Source organism: Haliotis rufescens, unplaced genomic scaffold, assembly GCF_023055435.1.
Source record: "Haliotis rufescens isolate VD_foot unplaced genomic scaffold, xgHalRufe1.0.p SCAF_15, whole genome shotgun sequence".
In the NCBI taxonomy this organism is placed as follows: domain Eukaryota; kingdom Metazoa; phylum Mollusca; class Gastropoda; order Lepetellida; family Haliotidae; genus Haliotis; species Haliotis rufescens.
In genome coordinates, this window is record NW_025963835.1 from 990,066 (window position 1) to 1,014,544 (window position 24,479).

Here is a 24,479-nt window from a genome sequence, read left to right on the forward strand (position 1 = left end):
ATTCGTCACGCCGAAGCGGCCATTCGTCTCGCCGAAGCCGTGGATTCGAGTCCTCACATGGGTACAATGTGTGAAGCACAGTGTCCCCGCTGTGATGTTGATGGAATATTGCTAAAGCCGCGTAAAACCACACTCACCCACTCACTCCTGCAACATAGAAAGACCAAGGTGAATCGCTGCATTCACTAAAGTTTTGGACACAGGACACAGCTGAGCACGTACAGAGAAGCATGTTAACTAACATGTTTTCAAGTGGTATTCTTTTTAACAGGTTCGAAATTTTTTGTTTCATTTTGTGACCTAAGATGACTGTTCACCCAATGTTTGTAACTGTGTGTATCTAGATCTCATCAGAAAACATCTCTGTCGACGTTTTATATTGCAATATTTTAAAAAACCATGTCACTAAAATTTTATAATTTCAGCCATTTCAAACACACTTAGCCTCACCTCTGAAATTTATGTTCGGAACACACTAATGATGTCATTGAAATAGTTCATTCTCATTCCTATGAAACTAAGAGCAGTTTGTTAAGGTAAGATAAAAAAAACTTTTTTGACCACTAGATCTACCATTTAACAACGATTTCAAGAACTTTGCAACCTTTCCAATACATAAATGGCCTTTTTCGTATATTTGCATTTTACGTCTTTTTAGGCGGTATCATATGTGTTGACCCTGTGCCGCTGATATTAGAAAACGAGAGTCCACTCACCTTGACCTTCACTCGTAAACAAGGAACTTCCGGCACCATTACAGCCACCTACACCATAAGTTCTCTGTCAGCAACAACTGCCGACTATGGAGGGAGCCCCACTGGTACAATCACTATGAACGATGGGGAGACAACCGCGTCCCTTGACATTCCTATAACGGATGATTCGGTGAGATCTTCATACCGAACTTCAGCAGCGTATAACCAACCCAACTCACACTGTGACTTATCTACACACGACAACAGAGACATATATTTGGGAAGGCTCGGCTTGCTTACATAAATTGTATGAATTCATGTTAAACCTCAGGGACTCTGGTAATATACAGCTTGAAAAGTGTTCAGCAACGTCCCTTCTGCATCTTAACAGGTCTTGAACTTCCATGTATCGTTTAGAAATATCTGCATATGACAAATATGTTTGGTTAAATATCTACCACCGACACATGATATGATAACAATTTTATAGTAATATGGATAAATAAACCACCATATGTTTCGCCGGACGGTCGCAATAATTCTCACCCGTGAAGATCCGGGTTAGAATAGGCCTCAGCAACCCATGCTTGTTGTAAGTGTAGCGGATGTCACCCTTACCTTGTCAGCTTGCTGACGGGGTTAACCTCTTTGCTCATGTGGACAAGGCGTCCGACCTCTGATCAGAAGGTCCGTGGTTCGAATCCCATCACGGGACTCGGAATTTTTTTTATAGCGGCAAAAACATTTCCGAGTCCCGTGATGGGATTCGAACCACGGATCTTTTGATCAGAGGTCGGATGCCTTGTCCACATGACCAAAGAGGTTAACCCCGTCAGCAAGCTGACAAGGTAAGGATGTCATCTGTGGGAGGACTCCACGCCCTGCTACATAAGAAGACAATCACAGGTTCGGGTGGTCAGTCCCTGGATTGTCTGGTCCAGACTTGTTTATTTACAGACCGCCGTCATATAGCTGGAATATTGCTGAGTGCGGGGTAAAACTACAAACAAAACACACCTTCTGCTACTAAAACATAAGAAGCAACACACCCTTTCCATAATAAGCAGAAATTCGCAAAGGACCGTATGATATAGCTTGCATATTTCTGACTGGCGTTAAACTAATTCACTTCCTCATTCAAAGAGCACTAAAGATAGAGGGCTAAATTTTAGGGTGTCCTTGCTCTGCGATTTGTCATACGCTAAAGTGGATCAATTCCTCTTGCAGCTGATGGAACCAACAGAACAGTTCCGCTTTATACTGAGCGGGGCGAACGTTGGTCCCGACAGCAACGTGCTGATCAGCATCCAAGATGATGATGTTTGTAAGTACTCGTTTCCATGACAACTGGCATTTCATAAACCGTGGTTCCCCAATGTATCCTCCTGGTGGTTCCAGAGGAGGGGGGAAAGCGTGTGGTGTGTATGTGTGTGTGTGTGAGAGTGAGAGAGAGAGAGAGAGAGAGAGAGAGAGAGAGAGAGAGAGAGAGAGTAGACGGTGGGGGGGGGGTGGGGGGTGGGGGGGTGGGGGTGCGCACTCTATATCATCAGATGCTTTACAGTCGTAACTTTAAACAAACACTTGTTTCACTTGCTTGTTATGCAAATTGTGAGGGCAGTACATGCTAACCCTTTTCACAATCACATTGTCTCATCAGTGATTGTAAGTGACCCATTCATATATTTTTCACCGCTATTATGCGAATACAATAAACATGTTTTGTGCAATAATTTGTGCCAGTTAGGAATGTTTTAAAAAATATTTTTATTATTATTTATGTACTTCGTATGTACGCAGATCATTATGTGAGACACAAATTAAGTTTATTTTAAAAGTTTGGTCTTAACAACGATACTCATCCCCATGGCCCATCCCCCCATGTAATATCTCAAACCCATAACAAATAAGGCAAATAAAACCCGTATTCCAATATCTTACTTAATCACTTGCCTCCTATTACGCATACTTAATTTTACCGAAAGTGCACTTGCTGATGATAAATGCGAGTGGGAATACCGTAACGACATTTACCATTCCATCACTGTTTGTTGCGTTTGCGCAGAACTTTATTTTATTAGAAGCAACAAAACCCAACCCATAAGCATAAGAATTACATAGGTCCACTGCACGACTTCACTATATCCATCTTCTCGAGGCAAGAGAGTTAACTGACTTTAAAAGTCCAGTTTCCACCCTTGCCGAACTAGGCTGGAATTCCTGGGCTCTATCGTAGCGCCACAGTGGCAATTACGAGTTTTGTCCCTTCTATGCCTCTCCCGTGGACCAATCAGATCCCACTACTCGCATCACTTGCATTTGCTTCAAACAAAACAGTGGCTCCCAGTCAAGACGATCTGATCGACAATCAAGATCTATATTGTGATGAAACTGGTCTTACATCGCGAAATGCATCAAATCAGGTGAGCACCTTGATTAAAAACATGAAAAGATTTGGAAAATATCTGTTGACAACGAGTTGGCGGTGCACATGCTTTGCAAATCCTGCAACCGATCGAAATTTGCACGACAGTTTACGAACCGGATTTCGATTTCGTTGCGCGATTTTGATTGGACTATGCATAGACTCGTTAGTCCATCCAAATTGTAACTCCATAATACTAGCCTAGTTCGGCAAGGGTGGAAACTGGACTTTTATAGTCAGTTAACTCCCTTGATTCGGGAAGATGCACTATATCATACGGGTGTATATGTTTATGAATCACCATCAAAAGGCGATGCCACCAGGTGTACGCGAACAAATGAACGTATCCTGCCCCAACGTTCGCACCGTCACAAACACACGCAGAGGCAAGTCAATTGTTCACAGAAAAAAACAACACGGGGACATGTGGTACACGTTAAAACGGGAATTGCATCGGACATTATTTTGTTCACTGATGCGTCAAATTTTGTCTATCCAAAAACTTTTTTAGAGCTATAGTGAGTCACTGAATGTCTTAACCCTGATCAAACAACTTTTGAGCAAGAGTCGCACCGTCTTCATTCTCATAATGGGAGAACGGATACTCTAGTCGCCTGGGGCAATTCGGGACAGTCCCGTTCCTTAATCGTGCCTGCATCACCAGATCTTGGGTTCGAATCCAAGATTTACAAATTCAAGTGGCTTAAAGTGATATGCTGTGTTTCAAACAATAATCAGAAATATGAAACAAATTCATCTCAAGTAATACATTCAAAAACGTTTATCCATCTAATTCTTCCTTCAAATAAAACTAAAATATATAAAAGCTTCGGTTCCAAACTTCCTTTTCTTTGTTACACATGTTTAATATCCTTAAATTAGGATGTTATCATGAATAAATATGCTTCAAACTCATTTGAAATCTTGTTACTTGTCAGATTCGCCATGGTCTCAGTGGGTAGACGGAACGTGCACTACCACGTGTGATCCAGGCACCAAGACCGACACAAGAGACAGGACATGTGTGTCACCATTCACAAACTTATGCGTCCAGCCACTGACGGACACCCGAACCAATCCATGTAACCTCGGGGATTGCACGGGTGAGTGGGCGTGGGCATGGGCATGGGCGTAGGCGTGGGCCAAAGGAGTGAGTGAGTGAGTTTGGTTTAACCCCGTTTTTTAACAGTATTCCAGTTATATCGCGGCGTGTCAGCTTAATGTGGGAGGAAAGCCCGAAGTGATGCAGGTCTCAGACGTTTACCACTTCGGTGAAACCCACGAGCACGGGTATGGTGCTGACAAACCTAGAAACATAATCGGGGCGAACCGGGATTCGAACCCACAATCATAGGTTTCTGGCGTGCCCAAGGGACGCAACTCTGCACAGCGAATCGCGGCGCCTTAGACGACTGGGCCACCCGTGCCCCCGTGGGCCAAAGGAAGAGGCAGAGAAGTGTATATGTCAGAAATAAGACATCTTAAAATAGGTTTTGAAAAATAATTGCTTATGGATGGTGGTAGTAGTACAAGTGGTGGTGGTTGTGAGCTTTGGGGCAAGGGTTGAAGGTAAGTACACACACATTTATCTCCGATTTGAACTGACGTATGTTATTTACAGATTAAAGTTGAAAATGCAGCAAAGATGGTTTGGGTGATCCTGGCACCGTCAGGCTGGTTCATCATCAGCTCAAGGCCCTTGTCACCTCTACACGCAGCCCAGACGGCGAATGGGACTTCTCCCAGGAAGCACTGCCTAGTCAACCCCACCCAGAACTTTTCGAAGAATGTGAAGACTCCCCAACACTGAAGCCTTCTGCATTACCCAGATTGTCAGAAGGGCTGTATTCCTGGTAGCAAACCCGGGTACTCTCTCAATGTCAGTCAACAGATTGGGAGGTACCAAACCTAAGGCACCGAGAACAATGGGGAGTCGGACAACTTGGTACTTGGGATGCAAGCGTGACATATTTGGAATGTCTGCATATTTGGAGTGTTTTTCCTGAATCTTGTCAATCACATTAGTGTAAAAAGGGATAGAAAATTCAATAATATAAATGATTTCATTGGATTTATCAAACTTCATCAAAGCGAAGGCAGGGTTGCTGATGTTCTGAATACACTGCACACAATCTTGAGGCAGTGGTCGTTCAGAAAGCCTCTCCCCGAAAATTGAGTCTGGGTCGTTTTGATATGGCACTTCGCTAAATTGACACAAAGTTCTTTCCCGTCCAGCAGTAAAGAACCATCAACAAAGTCAACTTTGACATTGAGATTTTGTCCCACATCCTTGGCTTGTTTAAGAAAACTGTGGAATGCCTTGTTTTCATCATGAGTCTTGACATGCTTCACAAAACGATCAACAGACAAATAAATGTGTGCAAAAGTGCACAATGCAATTCTATCATGAAGAGCCTCCACGTTAATCAAACCACGCCCTCCAAGTAAAATTGGTAAATATATGCGATTGAGGGAAGAACGAGGGTGGTGGGATCAATTGTCTGACATTATTCTTCGTGTGAGGGTGTCAATACCCTAAGTATTTGTGGCTTCAACCTTATTGCGACAGTTCATCTCTGAACTCCAGATTTTCTTAAGTCTACATTTGTACTCTGCCCGAAGTATGTCCTTGATATGGGCATTCAGGAGTTTGTCCCTAACCTGCATTCCCAAGTACGTATAGGCCTGACCTTCCACGAGATGGTCAATAATTCCTCCCCCAAGTAAACTGACTGATCCTCCCTCTTCTACCTTGCCACGTTTCAGATGATGAATGTTGCATTTGTCGAGTCCAAAAGACATGCAGATATCATAAGAAAAAGACTCGATAAGAAGAATCTGTTTTTTTAGTTTGGATCCCCCTTGGCAATAAGTTCAAGGTCATCCATATAAAGGAGGTGAGTAAGAGGTGTTGGGGATGTGTGCTGAGGATATCAAGGATGATAACCTTCCTCTTTGCTAACCAAAAACTTAAAGATTTAATGACAAACAGAAAAGCAAAGGAGTAACAGAATCGCCCAGAAATATTCCTCTTCAATAGAAATGGGTTCCGAAGTCACCACCTGCCCTGCGAATATATCTCAAGTTGAGTTGACCAGCAATTCATCAAAGACTTGAGTAAAACAAGTAGCCGCTCGGGGAGTTCAAAGCATTCCAGTGACTTCAAAATCTATTCGTGAGGTATTGTACTCCTCTGCCCATGGTTCCTCGAGGTAGCAGTTGCAGGGTACAGACCACAACTGTTTCCAAAACCTTTCACTGGAGTTCATGGTGGGTCTTTTCTCATCATTGCCACTGGTTTTTCAAATGTTTTTGATTAGTTTATATTGTTTAATGAAATATTTTTCTCATCACACTTTCCCTTTCTTTCTGTCCATACCTTTAACTTTGCCTTCAGAGAATCAAGAATTGTTGTCTGGTATTAATTTTTAAAAAGTTTCTTTTGTCGTTTTGACCAAAAAATGCAAAACAAAGTTCTATCCAGGATATTGCTTTCCTTGTTTCATTTGGTTTTACATGGAACCGGATTTTCTTTTGATTATTTTGTTTATTTACTTTTTGTGATCCATTGTCTTTGGCGACTGTGAGGAGATTCCCCAATGTTCGAGCAGCAGCATACACGCAACAGTTAATGCTATGCAAAGAACAATCCGCATTAATAGTGACAGAAATAATGTCATTTAATTTATCAAGTTGATTCTGTGGAAATGAAATTGTTTAAATGTCCTCCGTTTCTCAATCGGTAAATCACAGATTTGATTATAGAATGACATGAACAAAATATACAAGGGATCATCAGAACGATCATTGACGGAAGAGCGGTCGGAATCGGGAAAAAACACAAAATCTTCGAGGCCACCATCAGGAATTTCATTTTGTGAGCCCATGTGTGGGTCATCAGTGACAACTGCATCGGGTAATTTAGGGTGAATAATGCGAACGTTTATTTGCAACCAGGTTCACGGCACACATGTAATTTTAGTCCCAGGAGCTGGTCACGGATGTTTTGTTCTCTGTCAGGTATGCATACATTGGCATGCCTTTGTCCCAATGCTTCTTCAGCAACTTGCCATTTACTTCTGGTATTCTGGCGATCCTGTTGCTTTCGCACACTCAAGAAGTGTGGACTTAAGTTGCTGTGTCCAAGATATCCTGGACGGGTTCTGTGCCTCCCCCTGGGGCAAGTCGCATTTCCAGTGTTGGGTGATTTGTATACCGGAGGGAGGCTGACTGGGCTGCGGAGATGAATTTCGTCTTGGGTTTCTGTTACGCACTTTTGAACCAGTTTCGGGGGGTAACTGGGTGATATGCGTTTAGTTCAGGGGAATACACCCTACCTACCCAGGCCCACCACGTAGTGTCGTACATCATCAAGCCCGTATGATTATGATTATGATTATTATTATTATTCATTAAACTAAAAAAAATAGAATAGGTAATAATCTTGGTTGTATGACTAGGAAAGCATAAATCATTATTAGTGCAATTTCTATTAGTATTTCTAATATGTTTTGCTCCCATGGGGAGGGAGTCAGGTATAGTATGTACCCAGCAACATGTGCTGGTTGTAAGATGCGACTAATGCATCGGGTGGTGACCTCGTTGATTGTTCTCATCGTTCCCGGACGGTGTAGAGCGTTGCCCCTGAAGCCATTCACTGGTTTATCCGACTCGATTCGGTTTGCCCTAATGGGGATTCCAGGTTTGTCAGCACCATACCCATGCTAGTGGCTTTTATCAAAGTTATAAATTTATACCAGTTTTAGCATGGAGTGACGCCTGATGGTGTTATCAATATGTTTGGTTGCATTTTGGAAGCCCCGATTAAAAACGCAACATAAAAAACGAGTCGCCAAAACTCACCATTTCAATGAATATATGGGTATCATGCACCCATTTCTCGCGAAATCGAAAATGCACGAACTGTCACGAACTGTAGTTGGTATAACACTGAGTCAGATTCTTGGACCTACCACTCCTTGGTCAACAATGCCACGCCTTACTCAAATTCAGAGAAACCAGGCTATCGGACGTTTGGAAGCTGGAGAGTCTGTCCAAGATGCTGCCCGTCATTTCAACGTTAACATAACCACAATTTACCGTCTCCTGCATCGATACAATGCTACACAGACCACAGGTGACCTTCCTCGGAGCGGTCGTCCTAGGGTCACCACACCTCGACAAGATCGGCAGATTACCCGTCAACACCAGCGACATCCGTTCCTAACTGCAAGTGAAAGTGCTCGACAGACCATAGAAACACTTAATCGACACATTAGCCGGGTCACTGTGATCCGACGTCTCCATACCAACAACCTCAGATGTTGCCGACCAGCACGTCGTCCTGTTCTCCAACCACGGCATCGACAAGCACGACTTCAGTGGACACAGGGTCATCACAATTGGCGTCATCGTGAGTGGAGGCGTGTCATCTTCTCTGATGAAAGTCGCTTTTGTGTCTCCCATGCAGACGGAAGAGTCAAAATTTGGCGGCGTCGAGGTGATCGTTTCGCTGACAGAAACGTTGTGGAAAGGGATCCATGGGGTGGACCTAGCGTCATGATATGGGCAGGGATTGGACTTAATGCGAGACTTGGACCCATGTGCTTTCTGAATGTTGGTCAAGGTCGGGGACTGGGCGTCACTGCTCAGCGGTATATCGACCAAGTGATCAGACCCCACGTTGTTCCATTTTTTGCACAACATCAACAACACATTTTCCAGCAGGACAACGCTCGTCCCCATGTTGCAAGAGCTACCATGGCCTTTCTGCAACAACACAACTCCCGTGTTCTACCGTGGCCAGCCCTCAGCCCTGATCTGAACCCCATCGAACACTTGTGGGATGAGCTTAACAATGTGCGCCAAGTCCCTACAACTCCCGATGAACTACGCACAGCTGCTCTGGATGTGTGCAGGAGGATCCCTAGGGCCTTCACAAATCGTCTGATCCACTCAATGTACAGGAGATGTGTGGCAGTGATCAATGCTAATGGTGGTCACACCAGGTATTGACTGACATTTTGGGTATTGACCCGAAACTGTGTAAACTTTGATTTTTTTTTTATGTCATCTGCCTTTTAATCTTCAGTCAAATTTTTGTCAATCTTGCCCTATAAGTACTTCTTGTCTTTACTGTTGAAAAAGAATAACATGTATACTGCATACTCGACTTGCGTTTCTTTTGCGTGTGAGTATATATATTGAAATTAGATGTGCAAATCTTAAGCACTTGCACAACACATACATCATCAGGACTGACAATGAACTTGGTACAATATTAACTTACATATACATGTACAAATAAACCAAGCTAATGGTGACTAGGAAATTGACCTTTGTGGCGACAAATGTCTCCGGAACCAAAGGTTGTAGAATGAAAGATTACAAATCAAGAGGTTGCAAGTTCGTATCCTGCCGAGCTGTTAAAAGTGTTGTGTTCATATGTGATGTTGTATGACGAATAGTATTTCTCTCATACAGGATATTTTCAGAACCTTAACGCGTTTAGCTGTTGAACACAATACTAAACATGTCAAAATTATGGGACAAGGACAGTGTTTAGGATTGTGTTTAGGATCTAAACACATTTTTACAGTGCAGGAAATTGAAAACAGAGGATGTTGCTAATGGACTGAGAAATTATTCACAATTTCATAGTTTTGTACAAACATACAGAAGAAAATATTTAATAAAGAATTGTCTAAAGGGTTTCATAATACTCATGGTTCTCAATGTATATCATCTATAGAGACTAACAGCAGTCGAGCGTAATGACTTCTTATTTTCCAAGTGTCAGCAAACCCTGATCTATAATGATAGAAGAAACTATTCATCTGAAAACACATCACGCAATGAGTGCTGAATAAGGAAGCTTCCCCCCTTCCTAGGATGAAGGTCCAGATCCCGTTCCCGTTCCCGTGCTTTTTTCCCAAACGGACCTTTTCAGGGCCACACAAACCAACCAACACCAAAAGAACCCCTCACACGCCGCCGCCGCCATCTTGGATGCGCCCGCCCTCTCGGAACCGGAATGGCCGCCATCTTGGATGCACACGCCTCCCGCAATCGGAAGTGTTGCCATCTTGGATGCGAACGCATAACCCAGCATGCCAACTTCGCGCATGCGTAGAACCCACTTAGGTACGAGGGCTGGTCAAACTGTTCTAAGCTTAACAAACAAAAGCAACAATTGTGAAAGTGGTTTTAATTTTATGTTTCAACAAGAAGTTTTCTGAAGCTACCCTGAAAAACCCTTCACGGCAGCTTCGAGGTCATCGTTGTCGTCACAGTGCTTTCCACGAAGGTGTTGTTTCAGTTTAGGAAATAGGTAGAAATCACAAGGTGCCAGGTCTGGCAAGTAGGGAGAGTGAGAAAGCTCTTCGAATCCACATTGTCGCACAGCAGCCTTTGCAAGTCAAAAGGTGTGAAGAGGCATTGTCATGAAAAAGGAGAACTCCAGCAGTCTGCAGTCTTGCATGAAAGGATCTCTCAGGCGATCATAGTAGGCACTGGTAATCGTCTTTTGTCATTCTAAGTAAACATCAAGGATCACACCCTTTTCATCCCAGAATAAAGTGGCCATAACTTTCTTCACTGATCTTGAAGACTTGAATTTCTTTGGTGTTGGAGAAGCGGAATTGTTAAAATTTTATCTCTTCTATTTCCCATCTTTTGGGATCAAAACTAGTTTCAGCATGACTCTCTGTACTTTTCCATTTTCAAATTCTACATGGTAGTGTGACTAGGTTTTAATCTCCTTTGCAGTTATCACCGAATGGACCACATGGGCTGATGATGGTTCTTGCTCAGCGACATGTGGGCCTGGGATTCAGTCGCAAGTTCGTAACCGGACCTGTTCCGGTATTTGCCCGGGCAATTTTATGGGAATGGAGGCGAGAAATATCGACTGTAACGAAGGGCCATGTCCAGGTATGTAGTCCAAATTAAAGTTATATACAAATGAATGGAACGTCATGTACCTAGGCACTCGTGTAGAGTCTCGACATATCAATTAAGACATGTAATTCCCAACTGGGAAAATAGTTCAATCTGGTCGGAAATAACCCGTTTATCTCGACAACGGCATTAAATTTACCCAAGGAGGGGTAACACTTCATCATCTCATTCCAAACACCTTATTTGGTGGTTTATACTACCCCAACATCATCACAAACTAGCCTTTCTAGTATAGTATATAAACTTATGTTTCAAATGTCCATTGCAAATCCAGATTACCATTTCCCACTATTAAAAGAAGTAAAATGCATTCTTCAAAATATAGGCTTTAATTACATTTGGTTGTTCCAAACCTTTATTAGTGCCGCATGGTTGAAACAAAATGTGAAACATGTTCTCATTGAAAATTTTCGGCAAAGATGGCGAGAATCAAAGGAAAATTCATCTAAAGGTTACTATTATAACATGTTTAAAGAGTTACCATCCCTAGAACCTTATTTACTAGAACTAACAATCACCTTACGCATCTCTCCTGCTCGTTTTAGAACAGCAAACCATAGATTACCCATTGAAACAGGAAGATGGTATAATATTGTGAGAGAGGAAAGAAAATGTACATTGTGTAAAAATTTGATATGTGATGAAATGCACTTTTTATTAGAATGTCCAAAACTCTCAGAAATTAGAAACAAGTTTTTGCCTCAATACTACTGTATGTATCCTTCTGCCGTAAAATTATCTCATTTGATGTCCATTACTTATAAGCCAATTCTTTTAAAACTGGCAAGTTATATAAGATCATGTATGGAAATGTTCCACTGACATGTTTTCTCCTATTGTATCTAATTCCTGTATCAAATTACATCTCTGCATCACTGTCGTGATTTACGAGAATAAACATCATTCATTCATTCAACAGAAAACCCTTTTCCGGTTTTCGGAAGAAGCTGATTTCCTTAGATTATTAATATTTCATAACTTGCTCATGTCACATTATGGCTGAAATATTGCCGACGTGACTTGAACTAAATTGATCTCACTCACTCACTCTTAGGTTATTATGTATGTTTACGTATATTAGCGATATGCACTTGCATTTGTTTAGTTAAAGAACGATGTATGTTAAAGCGGGAGTATATATAGACAGTGAAATGTCACACAGTATCAACATAGCTCTCACACAATGCCCTAAGTAGATAGTATTTTCTCGGAAATTTTTTTTTTTTAAAAAGGGCTTGGAAACGTGTTTTTTTAAAGATACTGAGAAAAGTACAAAATATACAGTAATCGACGGTGTTGACGTTATTATACAAATGAGTTCCGCGTTCGCATCTAAAACCGACCCGTATGTTTAGAAAACCACGTGACCCTATGAAATGCCTTGGTGTAGAAACATGTATATGCAAAACATACTATATGAATAGGCCTATGTCGGGATAAAACAGGGTTTTCCTGTTATGACTGGACTAAAGGAAATTTAGCAGTGTTACATAATATTCTAAATCATCAACGACATCTATTGACCTATTTCTCCTATCCTATGTCTTCTATTGTAGAATTGCAAGATTCAATCAGAAATGCCAATTTTCACTCGTATATCTGAAACAGTTTTATTACACAGTTTGATATGAAAACAAAACGTTTTCAAGAGACCAAAATAATATTTAGCCAGTGAGTCATGATCAAAAGTGAAATAACGAATAAGGTCTGTAGATGTTTCCATGTGTGGGAGCGTGTTTATTTATATTTAAGACATATGAAATTCCTCCCACAACAACCATAATGACAGGCTGGGGATATTGCAGTACTGGGATACGGACTCACATTAACCCTCCCAATCAATCGTCAGAACTCACCCGTGACGGATAGGTCTTCATCAACCCATTGTTGTAAAAGGCGACTATGTATGTCATGAGAGGTGACTAACAAGATCTGGTGGTCAGGCTCGCTGATTTGGATGATGCATGTTATCTTACCAAAATTCGAGGATCGATGCTCATGATATCAATCACTGGTACAAATTTGAGTATTTACAAACCGTCGTCATATAGCTGGAATATTGCTAATAGTGCGGCGTTATACCACAAAGGAAAAAAGAAGAAAGAATCGTCAGAACTCTTGTCAGCATCTCAGGACGTATTCCAGTACTATCTTTATGACTCTCTGTACTTTTCCATTTTCAAATTCTTCATGGTAGTGTGACTAGGTCTTGATCTCCTTTTCAGTTATCACCGAATGGACCGCATGGGCTGATGATGGTTCTTGCTCAGTGACATGTGGGCTTGGGATTCAGTCGCAAGTTCGTAACCGGACCTGTTCCGCTAATTGTCCGGCCAATTTTATGGGAACGGAGACGAGAACTGTCGACTGCAACAATGGTCCATGTCCTGGTAAGTGTATGTGTGCGTGCGTGCGTGCGTGCGTGCGTGCATGCGTGCGATAGGTGCGTGATGCGTGTCTGTGATGTATGCGTGCGTGCGTGCGTGTGTGTATGTGGTATGTTGTGTGTGTGTGTACGTGCTTGTATGTATGTGTGTAATGTGTGCGTGTGTGTGTGGTGCGTGCGCGTGCGTTCACATTTGCTTGTCGTTTAACGTCGCACTCAATAATATTCCATGTATATAATGGCGGCCTGTAAATAAACGAATCTGGACCAGACAATCTAGTGATTGATATTGTGAACAACGATCCACACCGTCGGGTTACATGGACACGCAGTCAACCACGTCGCGGAGCTTGACCACACGAGACGTTAAATTGCCTCTTACGAAAAGAAAAGGTTTGCGGAGGGATGTGGTGGGGGTAGGGTAGGAGGGGTGTGTGGCAGTTCTAATCCGGAATCCCCAAGGGAGGTGTTGGTAACAAACAAACAAACAAACAAATCATTGGCTGATATACCTCATGATTCTAGATCTATCATAAACTTGAAGTATGTCAGCATTTTCAACTTATTACTTTGGAGATTGGTAAAAGTCAGAATATCACTATCTGACACTGCTTCAAAAACATACCAACCTTTCTTTCGAAAAAGGAGGGTAGAAACGTTTTGGGATCAAAAGTTATTTTATTACATAGCATGTACAAGAACTGCGTCTTATCCATACTGATGTCCATCTGTCGCGACTTGTGTTGGGAACCGATTAATGATTGATGGTGGCATCATCCCAACCGAGAAAGAATCGTCAGAACTCTTGTCAGCATCTCAGGACGTATTCCAGTACTATCTTTGTGACTCCGTACTTTTCCATTTTCAAATTCTTCATGGTAGTGTGACTAGGTCTTGATCTCCTTTGCAGTTATCACCGAATGGACCGCATGGGCTGATGATGGTTCTTGCTCAGTGACATGTGGGCCTGGGATTCAGTCGCAAGTTCGTAACCGGACCTGTTCCGCTAATTGCCCGGCCAATTTTATGGGAATGGAAACGAGAACTGTCGACTGCAACAATGGTCCATGTCCTGGTAAGTGTATGTGTGCGTGCGTGCGTGCGTGCGTGCGTGCATGCGTGCGATAGGTGCGTGATGCGTGTCTGTGATGTATGCGTGCGTGCGTGCGTGTGTGTATGTGGTATGTTGTGTGTGTGTACGTGCTTGTATGTATGTGTGTAATGTGTGCGTGTGTGTGTGGTGCGCGTGCGTGCGTTCACATTTGCTTGTCGTTTAACGTCGCACTCAATAATATTCCATGTATATAATGGCGGCCTGTAAATAAACGAATCTGGACCAGACAATCTAGTGATTGATATTGTGAACAACGATCCACACCGTCGGGTTACATGGACACGCAGTCTACCACGTCGCGGAGCTTGACCACACGAGACGTTAAATTGCCTCTTACGAAAAGAAAAGGTTTGCGGAGGGATGTGGTGGGGGTAGGGTAGGAGGGGTGTGTGGCAGTTCTAATCCGGAATCCCCAAGGGAGGTGTTGGTAACAAACAAACAAACAAACAAATCATTGGCTGATATACCTCATGATTCTAGATCTATCATAAACTTGAAGTATGTCAGTATTTTCAACTTATTACTTTGGAGATTGGTAAAAGTCAGAATATCATTATCTGACACTGCTTCAAAAACATACCAACCTTTCTTTCGAAAAAGGAGGGTAGAAACGTTTTGGGATCAAAAGTTATTTTATTACATAGCATGTACAAGAACTGCGTCTTATCCATACTGATGTCCATCTGTCGCGACTTGTGTTGGGAACCGATTAATGATTGATGGTGGCATCATCCCAACCGAGAAAGAATCGTCAGAACTCTTGTCAGCATCTCAGGACGTATTCCAGTACTATCTGTATGACTCTCTGTACTTTTCCATTTTCAAATTCTTCATGGTAGTGTGACTAGGTCTTGATCTCCTTTTCAGTTATCACCGAATGGACCGCATGGGCTGATGATGGTTCTTGCTCAGTGACATGTGGGCTTGGGATTCAGTCGCAAGTTCGTAACCGGACCTGTTCCGCTAATTGTCCGGCCAATTTTATGGGAACGGAGACGAGAACTGTCGACTGCAACAATGGTCTATGTCCCAGTAAGTGTGTGTGTGTGTGTGTGTGTGTGTGTGTGTGCGTGCGCGTGCGTGTGCGTATGACAATTCTAATCCGGAGTTTTCACGTGACGCCTTAGTAAATAACAAACAAACAAATAAATCATTGGCTGATATACCTCATAATTCTAGATCTAGCATTAACTTGAAGTATGTAAGTATTTTCAACTTGTTACTTGAAGATTGGTAAAAGTCAGAACATTATTTTCTGTCACTGCTTCAAAACATACTAACCTTTCTTAAGAATACGGAGGGTAAAAATATTTTGTGATCATAACTAATTTTCTTAAGGAGATTACATAGACACTTTATTACATAGCATGTACCAAAACTGCGTCCAATCTATACTGATGTTCATCTGTCACGACTTGTGCTGGGAATGGATTGATGATTGATGATGGGATCATCCCAACCGACCGAATATAATTGGTTAACATCCTTTTGGTGTTTTTCAATGTTTAGTTCGGTATCAACAGATCAAACGTAACAAAAAGGAACACAAATACATACTCAGGAAACAAAACAATCTCAGGGTTGCGACATGTTAGCAAGACAGTTGGCAAAATTGTGTTCGATTGATTGGTCCTTTGGACCTTCCCATGAATGAAATCTTTGAAAGGCAGTAAGAAGTGATACACAAAAGGAAGAGAATTCATGGATGTCAGCTTCTTTATAACGTTTCGAAGTATATGCTTACTACTTCATCAGGTGAATAATTGTGTTCCTCATAATAAGGGGCGGTCGGTAGCCTAGTGGTTAAAACGTTCGCTCGTCACGCCAAAGACCCGGGTTCGATTCCCGACATGGGTACAGTGTGTGGAGCCCACTTCTGGTGTCCCCCGCCGTAATATTGCTGGAATATTGCTAAAAGCGGCGTAAAACCATACTCATCCATTCATCCTCATAATAAAGAAGTTGACATCCATAAAATATCTTCATTGCCATCAGTGTTTGTTATTTTAATAAGAGGTGATACTTGTTCAAGATCCAGGGAAAGATCTCACCCAGCTCACGTTTAGACTTCTGTCCAGAAAAGAACATGACCAAAAGTCCCACGCAGAACTTGTTAGTTTCCGGGTATATACTTACTCCTTTATCAGGTGAATATAAAGAAGCACAGAACATATAAACTTAACAAGGCAAGCCAACAGTTAATTGGTGCTGATAGGTGATAGCAATAGACAAATGGGAGCCAGGACTTAAATTATCTCTGATTAGTAAAGTTAATGGACAGTGGACTGATTGGTAATAGGTAATGGACAATGGACAAACTGGAGGCCAGGATAATTAGTACTGGTAGATAATAGAATGGAAATGGCAATGGACAAATGAGAGCACAGACAATATTTAAAGCAAAAAGTCCCAACCACAGGGCAGATCGGTTCCCTGGTCACGGTTCATGGCTGGCTGGAGCACCTTGATGTCAATGGCTTATTGTAGTTTTCTTTGTCGCCAGTTGTTGTTGGTAGAAATGACTTAGGTGACTTCCCACATGATGTTATTGCCTCGGTTATTGAGGATATGTTCGGAAATAGCGGATTTTAGGTATTTTACCAATTTCATTGTCGTTCCATAGTCAAGGTAAGCCATGACTTAGCAACTTGCTTGGTCATAATCGGGTCATCTTAGTCAAGGAGTGATTGGTTTATCGACTCTTAATCCGAACTGTCTCTATCAGCATTCACGTAGCGACCCTTGCACTCACCAGGAATAATCACAACTCATAGGTTATACCAACATATGTTTAATAACTCCCCAGTCCATTTTCACAATACAACTTCTAAACAAAACAGGCTAGACTCACCATAGACTGGACAAACGGAGTGGTCTCGATCTGCCTCTGTCACTGCCAAAAACGCGCACCCCAGCTAATGCTGAACGTATCTTTAATTGGTGTTCAAGTCTGACCTTTCCTTGTCACATGTAATAATACCTCAACTTGATTCGTTAAAAGTTAGATTTGACCATGATCTCATGTGTGTCGTAAACGGAAAAATACCGAAGCCAACGTGGCAGATTGGGCATATCTCTATTGATTTTGTGACTCACTCCGGATCCTACAAATGAAAAGTATCTTACCTCTCTGCTGATTCATTAACTAATCAACGAACCAATCCGATGAAAAATATGAAATGTCCTGAGACATTCTGATGATAAATGTGAAACGTTCTTTCTCTATTAATTCCTTTCTAGCTGATGGTTCTCTGTCATAGACTTTATATCCAACTACATCATTGCAGCTATCAACGGTTTGATTTGTTACGATTTTGTTACCATTTTCTTATGTTTTTGCGATGCATTTTAACCTGTTCAATAGATAGGGTTCAAGCTACGGCTACAGAACCAGATTCTTATTTCAAACTTTAAACACATATTTCTACAATTATAATTTTTTGTGGCAGGCAATTTAACTGCTTTTCAACAGTCTGAAACATGATCATATTTTCAAGAATTTTAAGGGAAAATATTTTTTATTCGATTCAATCCCAGGCCCCACCCCTTATATCAAATGGTCGATTCCTAAAATGAAATCCTTGCAGAAACCAGCCAGTGGTGCAGCTGGACGACGTATGGTGGCTGCTCTGTCCATTGTGGAAATGGTGTTAAGACGCAGGTCCGGTCACGCTACTGTTATGCCAACTGCCCAGCCAATTTTGTCAAATACGAGATGAGAAAAGTGAATTGCACCATGGCTCCATGTTCCAGTAAGTTCGTTTATCGGAGACAAAAGCCCGGGGGGATTTCTGGTAACAGAAGTTAAACTGCGGCATGGTATCTCAGTGAGCTAGCACTATAAATCGGCATCAGTCCGGACTAGTACAAGCAGCCACACACACACATACACGTGCATGCACGTCGCTATATAAGTGCAATAATCTTGGACGCGACGTTAAACTCAATTTCACCTCACCTCACCTCTGGTAACAGAATATAGGAGGTGAGGTGAGGTGAGGTGAGGTGAAATGGGGTTTAACGTCGCGTCCAAGATTATTGCACTTATATAGCGACGTGCATGCACGTGTGTGTGTTCGTGTGGCTGCTTGTACTAGTCCGGACTGATGCCGATTTATAGTGCTAGCTCACTGAGATACCATGCCGCAGTTTAACATGAATACCCCACTCAGACACAGTATACTGACTCCGAGCCGACCAGTCCTTGTTTAAGCCCCTTAATGCCGAGCGCCAGACAGGGTAACAACAAGTACCATCTTTTAACGTCTTTTGGTATGACGCGGCCGGGTATCGAACCGCGGACCTTCCCGCTCTCCGGGCGGACGCTCTACCACTAGACCACGGAGGCTAGTATACTGTGTCTGAGTGGGGTATTCATGTTAAACTGCGGCATGGTATCTCAGTGAGCTAGCACTATAAATCGGCATCAGTCCGGACTAGTACAAGCAGCCACACGAACACACACACGTGCATGCACGTCGCTATATAAGTGCAATAATCTTGGACGCGACGTTAAACTCAATTTCACCTCACCTCACCTCACCTCACCTCCTATATTCTGTTACCAGAGGTGAGGTGAGGTGAAATTGAGTTTAACGTCGCGTTATACTAGCCTCCGTGGTCTAGTGGTAGAGCGTCCGCCCGGAGAGCGGGAAGGTCCGGGGTTCGATACCCGGCGGTCACAGATTATAGGAATCCAGGAACTCATGCTTGTCGCAAGAGGCGACTGACGGGATCGGATTGTCAGGCTCGCTGACTTGGTTGATGCATGTCAGCGTATCCCAAATGATATCGGGGGCACGGGTGGCCCAGTCGTCTAAGGCGCCTCTATTCACTGTGCAAAGTTGCGTCCCTTGGGAACGCCAGAAACCTATGATTGTGGGTTCGAATCCCGGTTAACCCCGATTATGTTTCTTTGTTTGTCAGCACCATGCCCGTGCTCGTGGGTTTCAACGAAGTGGTAAACGTCTGAGACCTGCATCACTTCGGGCTTTCCTTCCACATGAAGCTGACACGCCGTGATATAACTGGAATACTGTTAAAAGCGGCGTTAAACCCAACTCACTTACTCACTCACCAAAAGATATCAATCACTGAATTGCCTGGTCCACACTCGATATTTTACAGACTATCGTCATATAGCTGTAATATTGCTGAGTGCGACGTTAAGCAATATATCTATCATCCCCAGGGTACGATGACACACATCCAACCAAGTCACCGAGCCACCAGTATTGTGTCTCTCACACACTTTTTAGGCTATTTCAGCCACTCATGTCTCTTAAATTTAAAAGGGGCGGTGGGGTAGCCTAGTGGTTAAAGTGTTCACTCGACACGCCTGGGTTCGATTACCCCATGGGTACAATGTGTGAAGCCCATTACTGGTGTTCCCCGCCGTGTTATTGCTAGAATATTGCTAAAAGAGTCATAAAACCAAACCATACTCATTCACTCATACACTTAATGCTGTCCCCTGGCATTTGTATTTGTCGATTTGCAGCTTCTGGGTGGTCGAAATACAACAGATGGACGGGTAGGGGATGGCATGGGAGGTTTGGCAGACATCATTCCTCATGGACTAGATGGACGGGATCCGGCTCGAGTCCGTCTTCAGGTTCGGGGTGGTCTGGATGGAGCAGCTGGTCAAACGGAGGATTATGCATGTCTAACTGCAGACAGATATATTTGCGGAGACGCAGTTGCCCGCGTGGACATTGTTCGGGAGGAAGTCTGCAGCGATTTTACAAAAGATGCTTCACAAACTCTCACTGCCGTCGTTACAGATATTGTAAGTAATTCTGTTTATATTCTAAAATCTTTTGTATGTTGTTTAACGCGCCACTCAGCAATATTCCACTCATATGACGGCGATCTGTAAATCGAGTCTGGACCAGGCAATCTAGTGATTGATAGTATGAGCAACGATCCACGCCGTTGGGGCGCCATAACACACAATCAACCATATCACCCGATCCGACGACGATCCATTAAGTCGCCCCTTGCAACCAGCATAGTCTAATCCGGACTCCTGGTGTATTAAGTACAAGGTTCCTAACCTCTATGTATTAGAGTTCCTTTGAACACAGGGACACGGATGGCCCAGTCGTCTAAGGCGCCGCGATTCGCTGTGCACAGTTGCGTCCCTTCGGCACGCCAGAAACCTATGATTGTGGGTTCGAATCCCGGTTCACCCCGATTATGTTTCTAGGTTTGTCAGCACCATACCCGTGCTCGTGGGTTTCACCGAAGTGGTTCACCCCGATTATGTTTCTAGGTTTGTCAGCACCATACCCGTGCTCGTGGGTTTCACCGAAGTGGTAAACGTCTGAGACCTGCATCACTTGGGGTTTTCCTCCCACATTAAGCTGACACGCCGTGATATAACTGGAATACTGTTAAAAGCGGCGTTAAACACAACTGACTGACTCCTTTGAGCACGTGCGTTCTATGCATATCCGCTGACGATGACCCACGTGGTGAAGATACAGGTGGTAAGATACTAAATCCGTACGTCACACGTGTGTCGTACAAGGTTGACCTTGTTTTATTAGTTTTGATTTGATAACCGTTACCTCTGTCACACCGGGACTATTTTTTTCATCCATTTTGCAACTACAAGGCAGAACTGAAGCAATCTCATTCGTTAATCCCGATATTTGATTATCTGGACGATTGTATGTCAACAATACCGTCCGGATTCACGGGTCTTAACTGTATTAACGGGACACATCCATTCTTATCTGTTCCAGATGGCTAGACGCAACTTTACCGAAGCAACATTCTGACGTTAAGTCCGCTGATGCGTTTCCGATATTTCTTTATTCAAACTCTTAAAGTCAATGCTTGTGTTGATTTAACTGTTAATAGATCCAGAAGTCACGACGCACAGATAAAAATATTTCACCGATAAAAACTTTGAAAATTTTAATCTTTTATTATATTTAAAAATGATTTTCTTTTCCCCAAACAATTATGCACTTGAATATTGTATCCGACCAAGAAATAAAAAAACGTTATCAAAACGTTACAAGGCTGAAAACATACGCTGAAACACCGCGGACGTAAGGTTCAAAACACAACTTTGATTTCAGAATCAGATACATCACTATCGAATAATCATTTCTTGGTGGATTCATTTTTAGCCGCTATCAAACATTGGTGTATATTTTTTTGCCCGGCATTTTATTTCTAATAAACCTTCCTGTACTGCGCTGTTGTTGTGGTGGATTTTTAAGGTTAAATATATGGTTACTTAGAGTCTATGTTTGCATACTAGAAGTTAATAAAGGCTCTATCTTACTATCGAAGTTCGTGTTTTGCTGTCAAAAACTATTCAGCAGGATGTTGTATATGCATTCAGCTGTATGACGATGGTCTGTAAACCATCGAGTCCCGTGACTGAATCTAGAGCAACGTCAACGCCGTCGGGGTAAAAAGGTACGTGAATCACCGAGGTCACACCCCAATGCTCGCAGTCTTCTCTTACGACTAGCATAGCTGGTGACCTGTCCTGATCCGGAATGGACACAGTGTTGGTTTGTTGTACACACATTTACAATATTGAAGCTGTAAAACCATACAGTTCTTATAATCATGATTTTTTAATTGTCCGAACAATCCTATGATCCAGTGTTCGAAACAGACGACGGTCTGTAGGCCCGAGGCCGACAGATTTGTTCTCGGGCTGACTGTTTTAAATTTGAGATGGTCTTTACGGATTGCAGTTTATTTTAAGCTGTAAACATGGTAATTGGATCATAACACTGAGACTGCCTGGTACAGCAAGGACCAGCTTCAAAGTACTCCGCTCGTTAACTCTTTCAACACGTCAGACCGGTGAACCGGCCACACTGTAGCCACGTCAGAATCATACATAGTTTCAAGAACCTGCCAGTCATATCATTCGTTTGTCAAATCTGTCACTTTTCACAAAGTCAGAAATTACATATTTCATTTCAATTTATTTTATTTGATCGAAACAGTTTTCATTATGAACACTTTACCGCAATGTTAGTGAAAGAAAAATAATCTGGGACAATGGGTCCACATCGAACACGTCAAAGAGCAATATATAGTTTTAAGTAGTAGTTTAAGTAATACATTAAATAAAGTAATAATTAAATTTAACAAAACATTTCTCATTATTTTGAAACTTACATCAGTTTACTATTTCCATCTTTTCATCCGATTGTGTAATGTTTTTCAAATGACATCTCGGCATTTGCCGCCTCGAGTTTTAGGCCCGGACACGTTGTTTAATGCCAAAACATATGCATGAGAAATCTTTGTCACGGGTCGTAACCTGGCACGATATGTCCACGAAGTCCCATATGTTAAACACAGGTGGCGATTCCATCTTTAAAATGACAGAATCTGACCAAAGACTTTCGTCTAAATCTGAAATGTATCATACACGAGGACGGTATCCACAGCTGTAATTTGACTGGCTGCCTTAGGTCATGTGCTTGAATTTGACCAATCCCGATCCTTGTATTAGATTACGACAAAAGCGCCATAAGAGTATTTTCTGTCCAATATACTCCAAGTAAGCAGTATACTCCTGGCGAGGTCCCTGTAATATCATTGATATTCAGAGCTTTCTAAAGATAAGAAACATCGAACGAATCTTCGCACGTGTTATTTATACAAAGCTTCTAAAACGGAGGTAGATCGTACTTAAAATGTTTTTATCATCATTTTCCGATTAAATAAGTTAGTTGATAGCTCCATTATAAAATCTAGATATCCCCGAAAATCGCCAGAATTTCGCTTCCATGTGCCTAATCTGGACGTTATGAATGTGTTAGCTTATATTGTTATTAAAAACTAACTTAATTAAGTAAAAAATGCATTATTTTAGTAATGTGATAAACAAAACTTTCATATTTATAAACAGTAGGATTAGACCTCTCAAATGAAACACGACATGTAGTAGCAAAGATGCTCGTATATGACTACAGAGTCTCTGGTGTGATAGCAGTGAAACCATCGGTTCGCGTTCGGTTCAAAATTCAATTTAGCGGGGTTAAATCTACAGGTAACCTAGCTCTACATTGAAAACACAGTATGTTTATCTCCTAATTCATAGACAGCATCGAATCATCTGAGGCCGACTTGGCGCGGGTCTCTTTTAAGGCGGCATGCATTGCATCACCTAATGTCGAATTGGTCCCGGATGCCTTCAAGAAAGCATGCATTGCATCACCTAATGTCGACTTGGCCCGGGATGCTTTTAAGATAGCATGCATTGCATCACCTAAGGTCGTCTTGACTCGGGACTCCCAAAAGACGGCATGCATTGCATCACCTAAGGTCGTCTTGACTCGGGACTCCCAAAAGACGGCATGCATTGAATCACATGAGGTCGACTTGGCCAGGATGCTTGGCCAGGATGCCACTTGCATGTATACGTTGCTATAGATTAGGCTGCACACCTGCATGTGTAGCTAGCTATAGATTAGACTGCTCACCTGCGTGTAGGTTGCTTTTGATTAGGCTGCACACCTGCGCGTGAAGGTTGCTAGAGATTTAGCCACACACCTGCAGGTGCCGGTTGCTATATATTAGGCCACACACCGGCATGTGTAGGTTGCTATAGATTAGGCTACACACCTGCATGTGTAGGTTGCTAAAAGATCAGGCTACACACCTGCATGGCATTGTGTAGGTTGCTATAGATTAGGCCACATGCCTACATGTGTATGTTGCTATAGATTAGGCTACACACCTGCATGTGTACGTTGCTATAGATTAGGCTGCACACCTGCATGTGTAGGTTGCTATGGATAAAGCCACACACCTGCATGTGTAGTTTGCTATAGATTCGGCTACACACCTGCATGTGTAGATTGCTATAGATTAGGTTACACACCTGCATGTGTAGGATGCTATCGATTAGACCAC

The 24,479-nt window shown here is 42.5% G+C and overlaps 1 protein-coding gene across 3 annotated transcripts in view; it reads left to right on the forward strand.

Moving 5' to 3' along the window:
- The window catches only part of LOC124142141 (A disintegrin and metalloproteinase with thrombospondin motifs adt-2-like), a 30,791-nt gene extending 8,916 nt beyond the window's left edge, over positions 1-21,875 (forward strand). Inside the window, exons 3-12 of one of the 3 annotated variants that reach the window (XM_046510426.2) lie at positions 659-885; positions 1,923-2,019; positions 4,056-4,220; positions 10,885-11,049; positions 13,302-13,466; positions 14,373-14,537; positions 15,444-15,608; positions 18,164-18,328; positions 20,077-20,364; positions 21,326-21,875. In XM_046510426.2, the coding sequence (XP_046366382.2) occupies positions 659-885; positions 1,923-2,019; positions 4,056-4,220; positions 10,885-11,049; positions 13,302-13,466; positions 14,373-14,537; positions 15,444-15,608; positions 18,164-18,328; positions 20,077-20,364; positions 21,326-21,333 (1,610 nt within the window). In that variant the 3' untranslated portion in view covers positions 21,334-21,875. The remainder of the gene's footprint in view (positions 1-658; positions 886-1,922; positions 2,020-4,055; positions 4,221-10,884; positions 11,050-13,301; positions 13,467-14,372; positions 14,538-15,443; positions 15,609-18,163; positions 18,329-20,076; positions 20,365-21,325) is intronic. The other 2 variants (XM_046510427.2, XM_048396007.1) reach the window with 2 other exon arrangements.
- Positions 21,876-24,479: the final 2,604 nt, after the last annotated feature.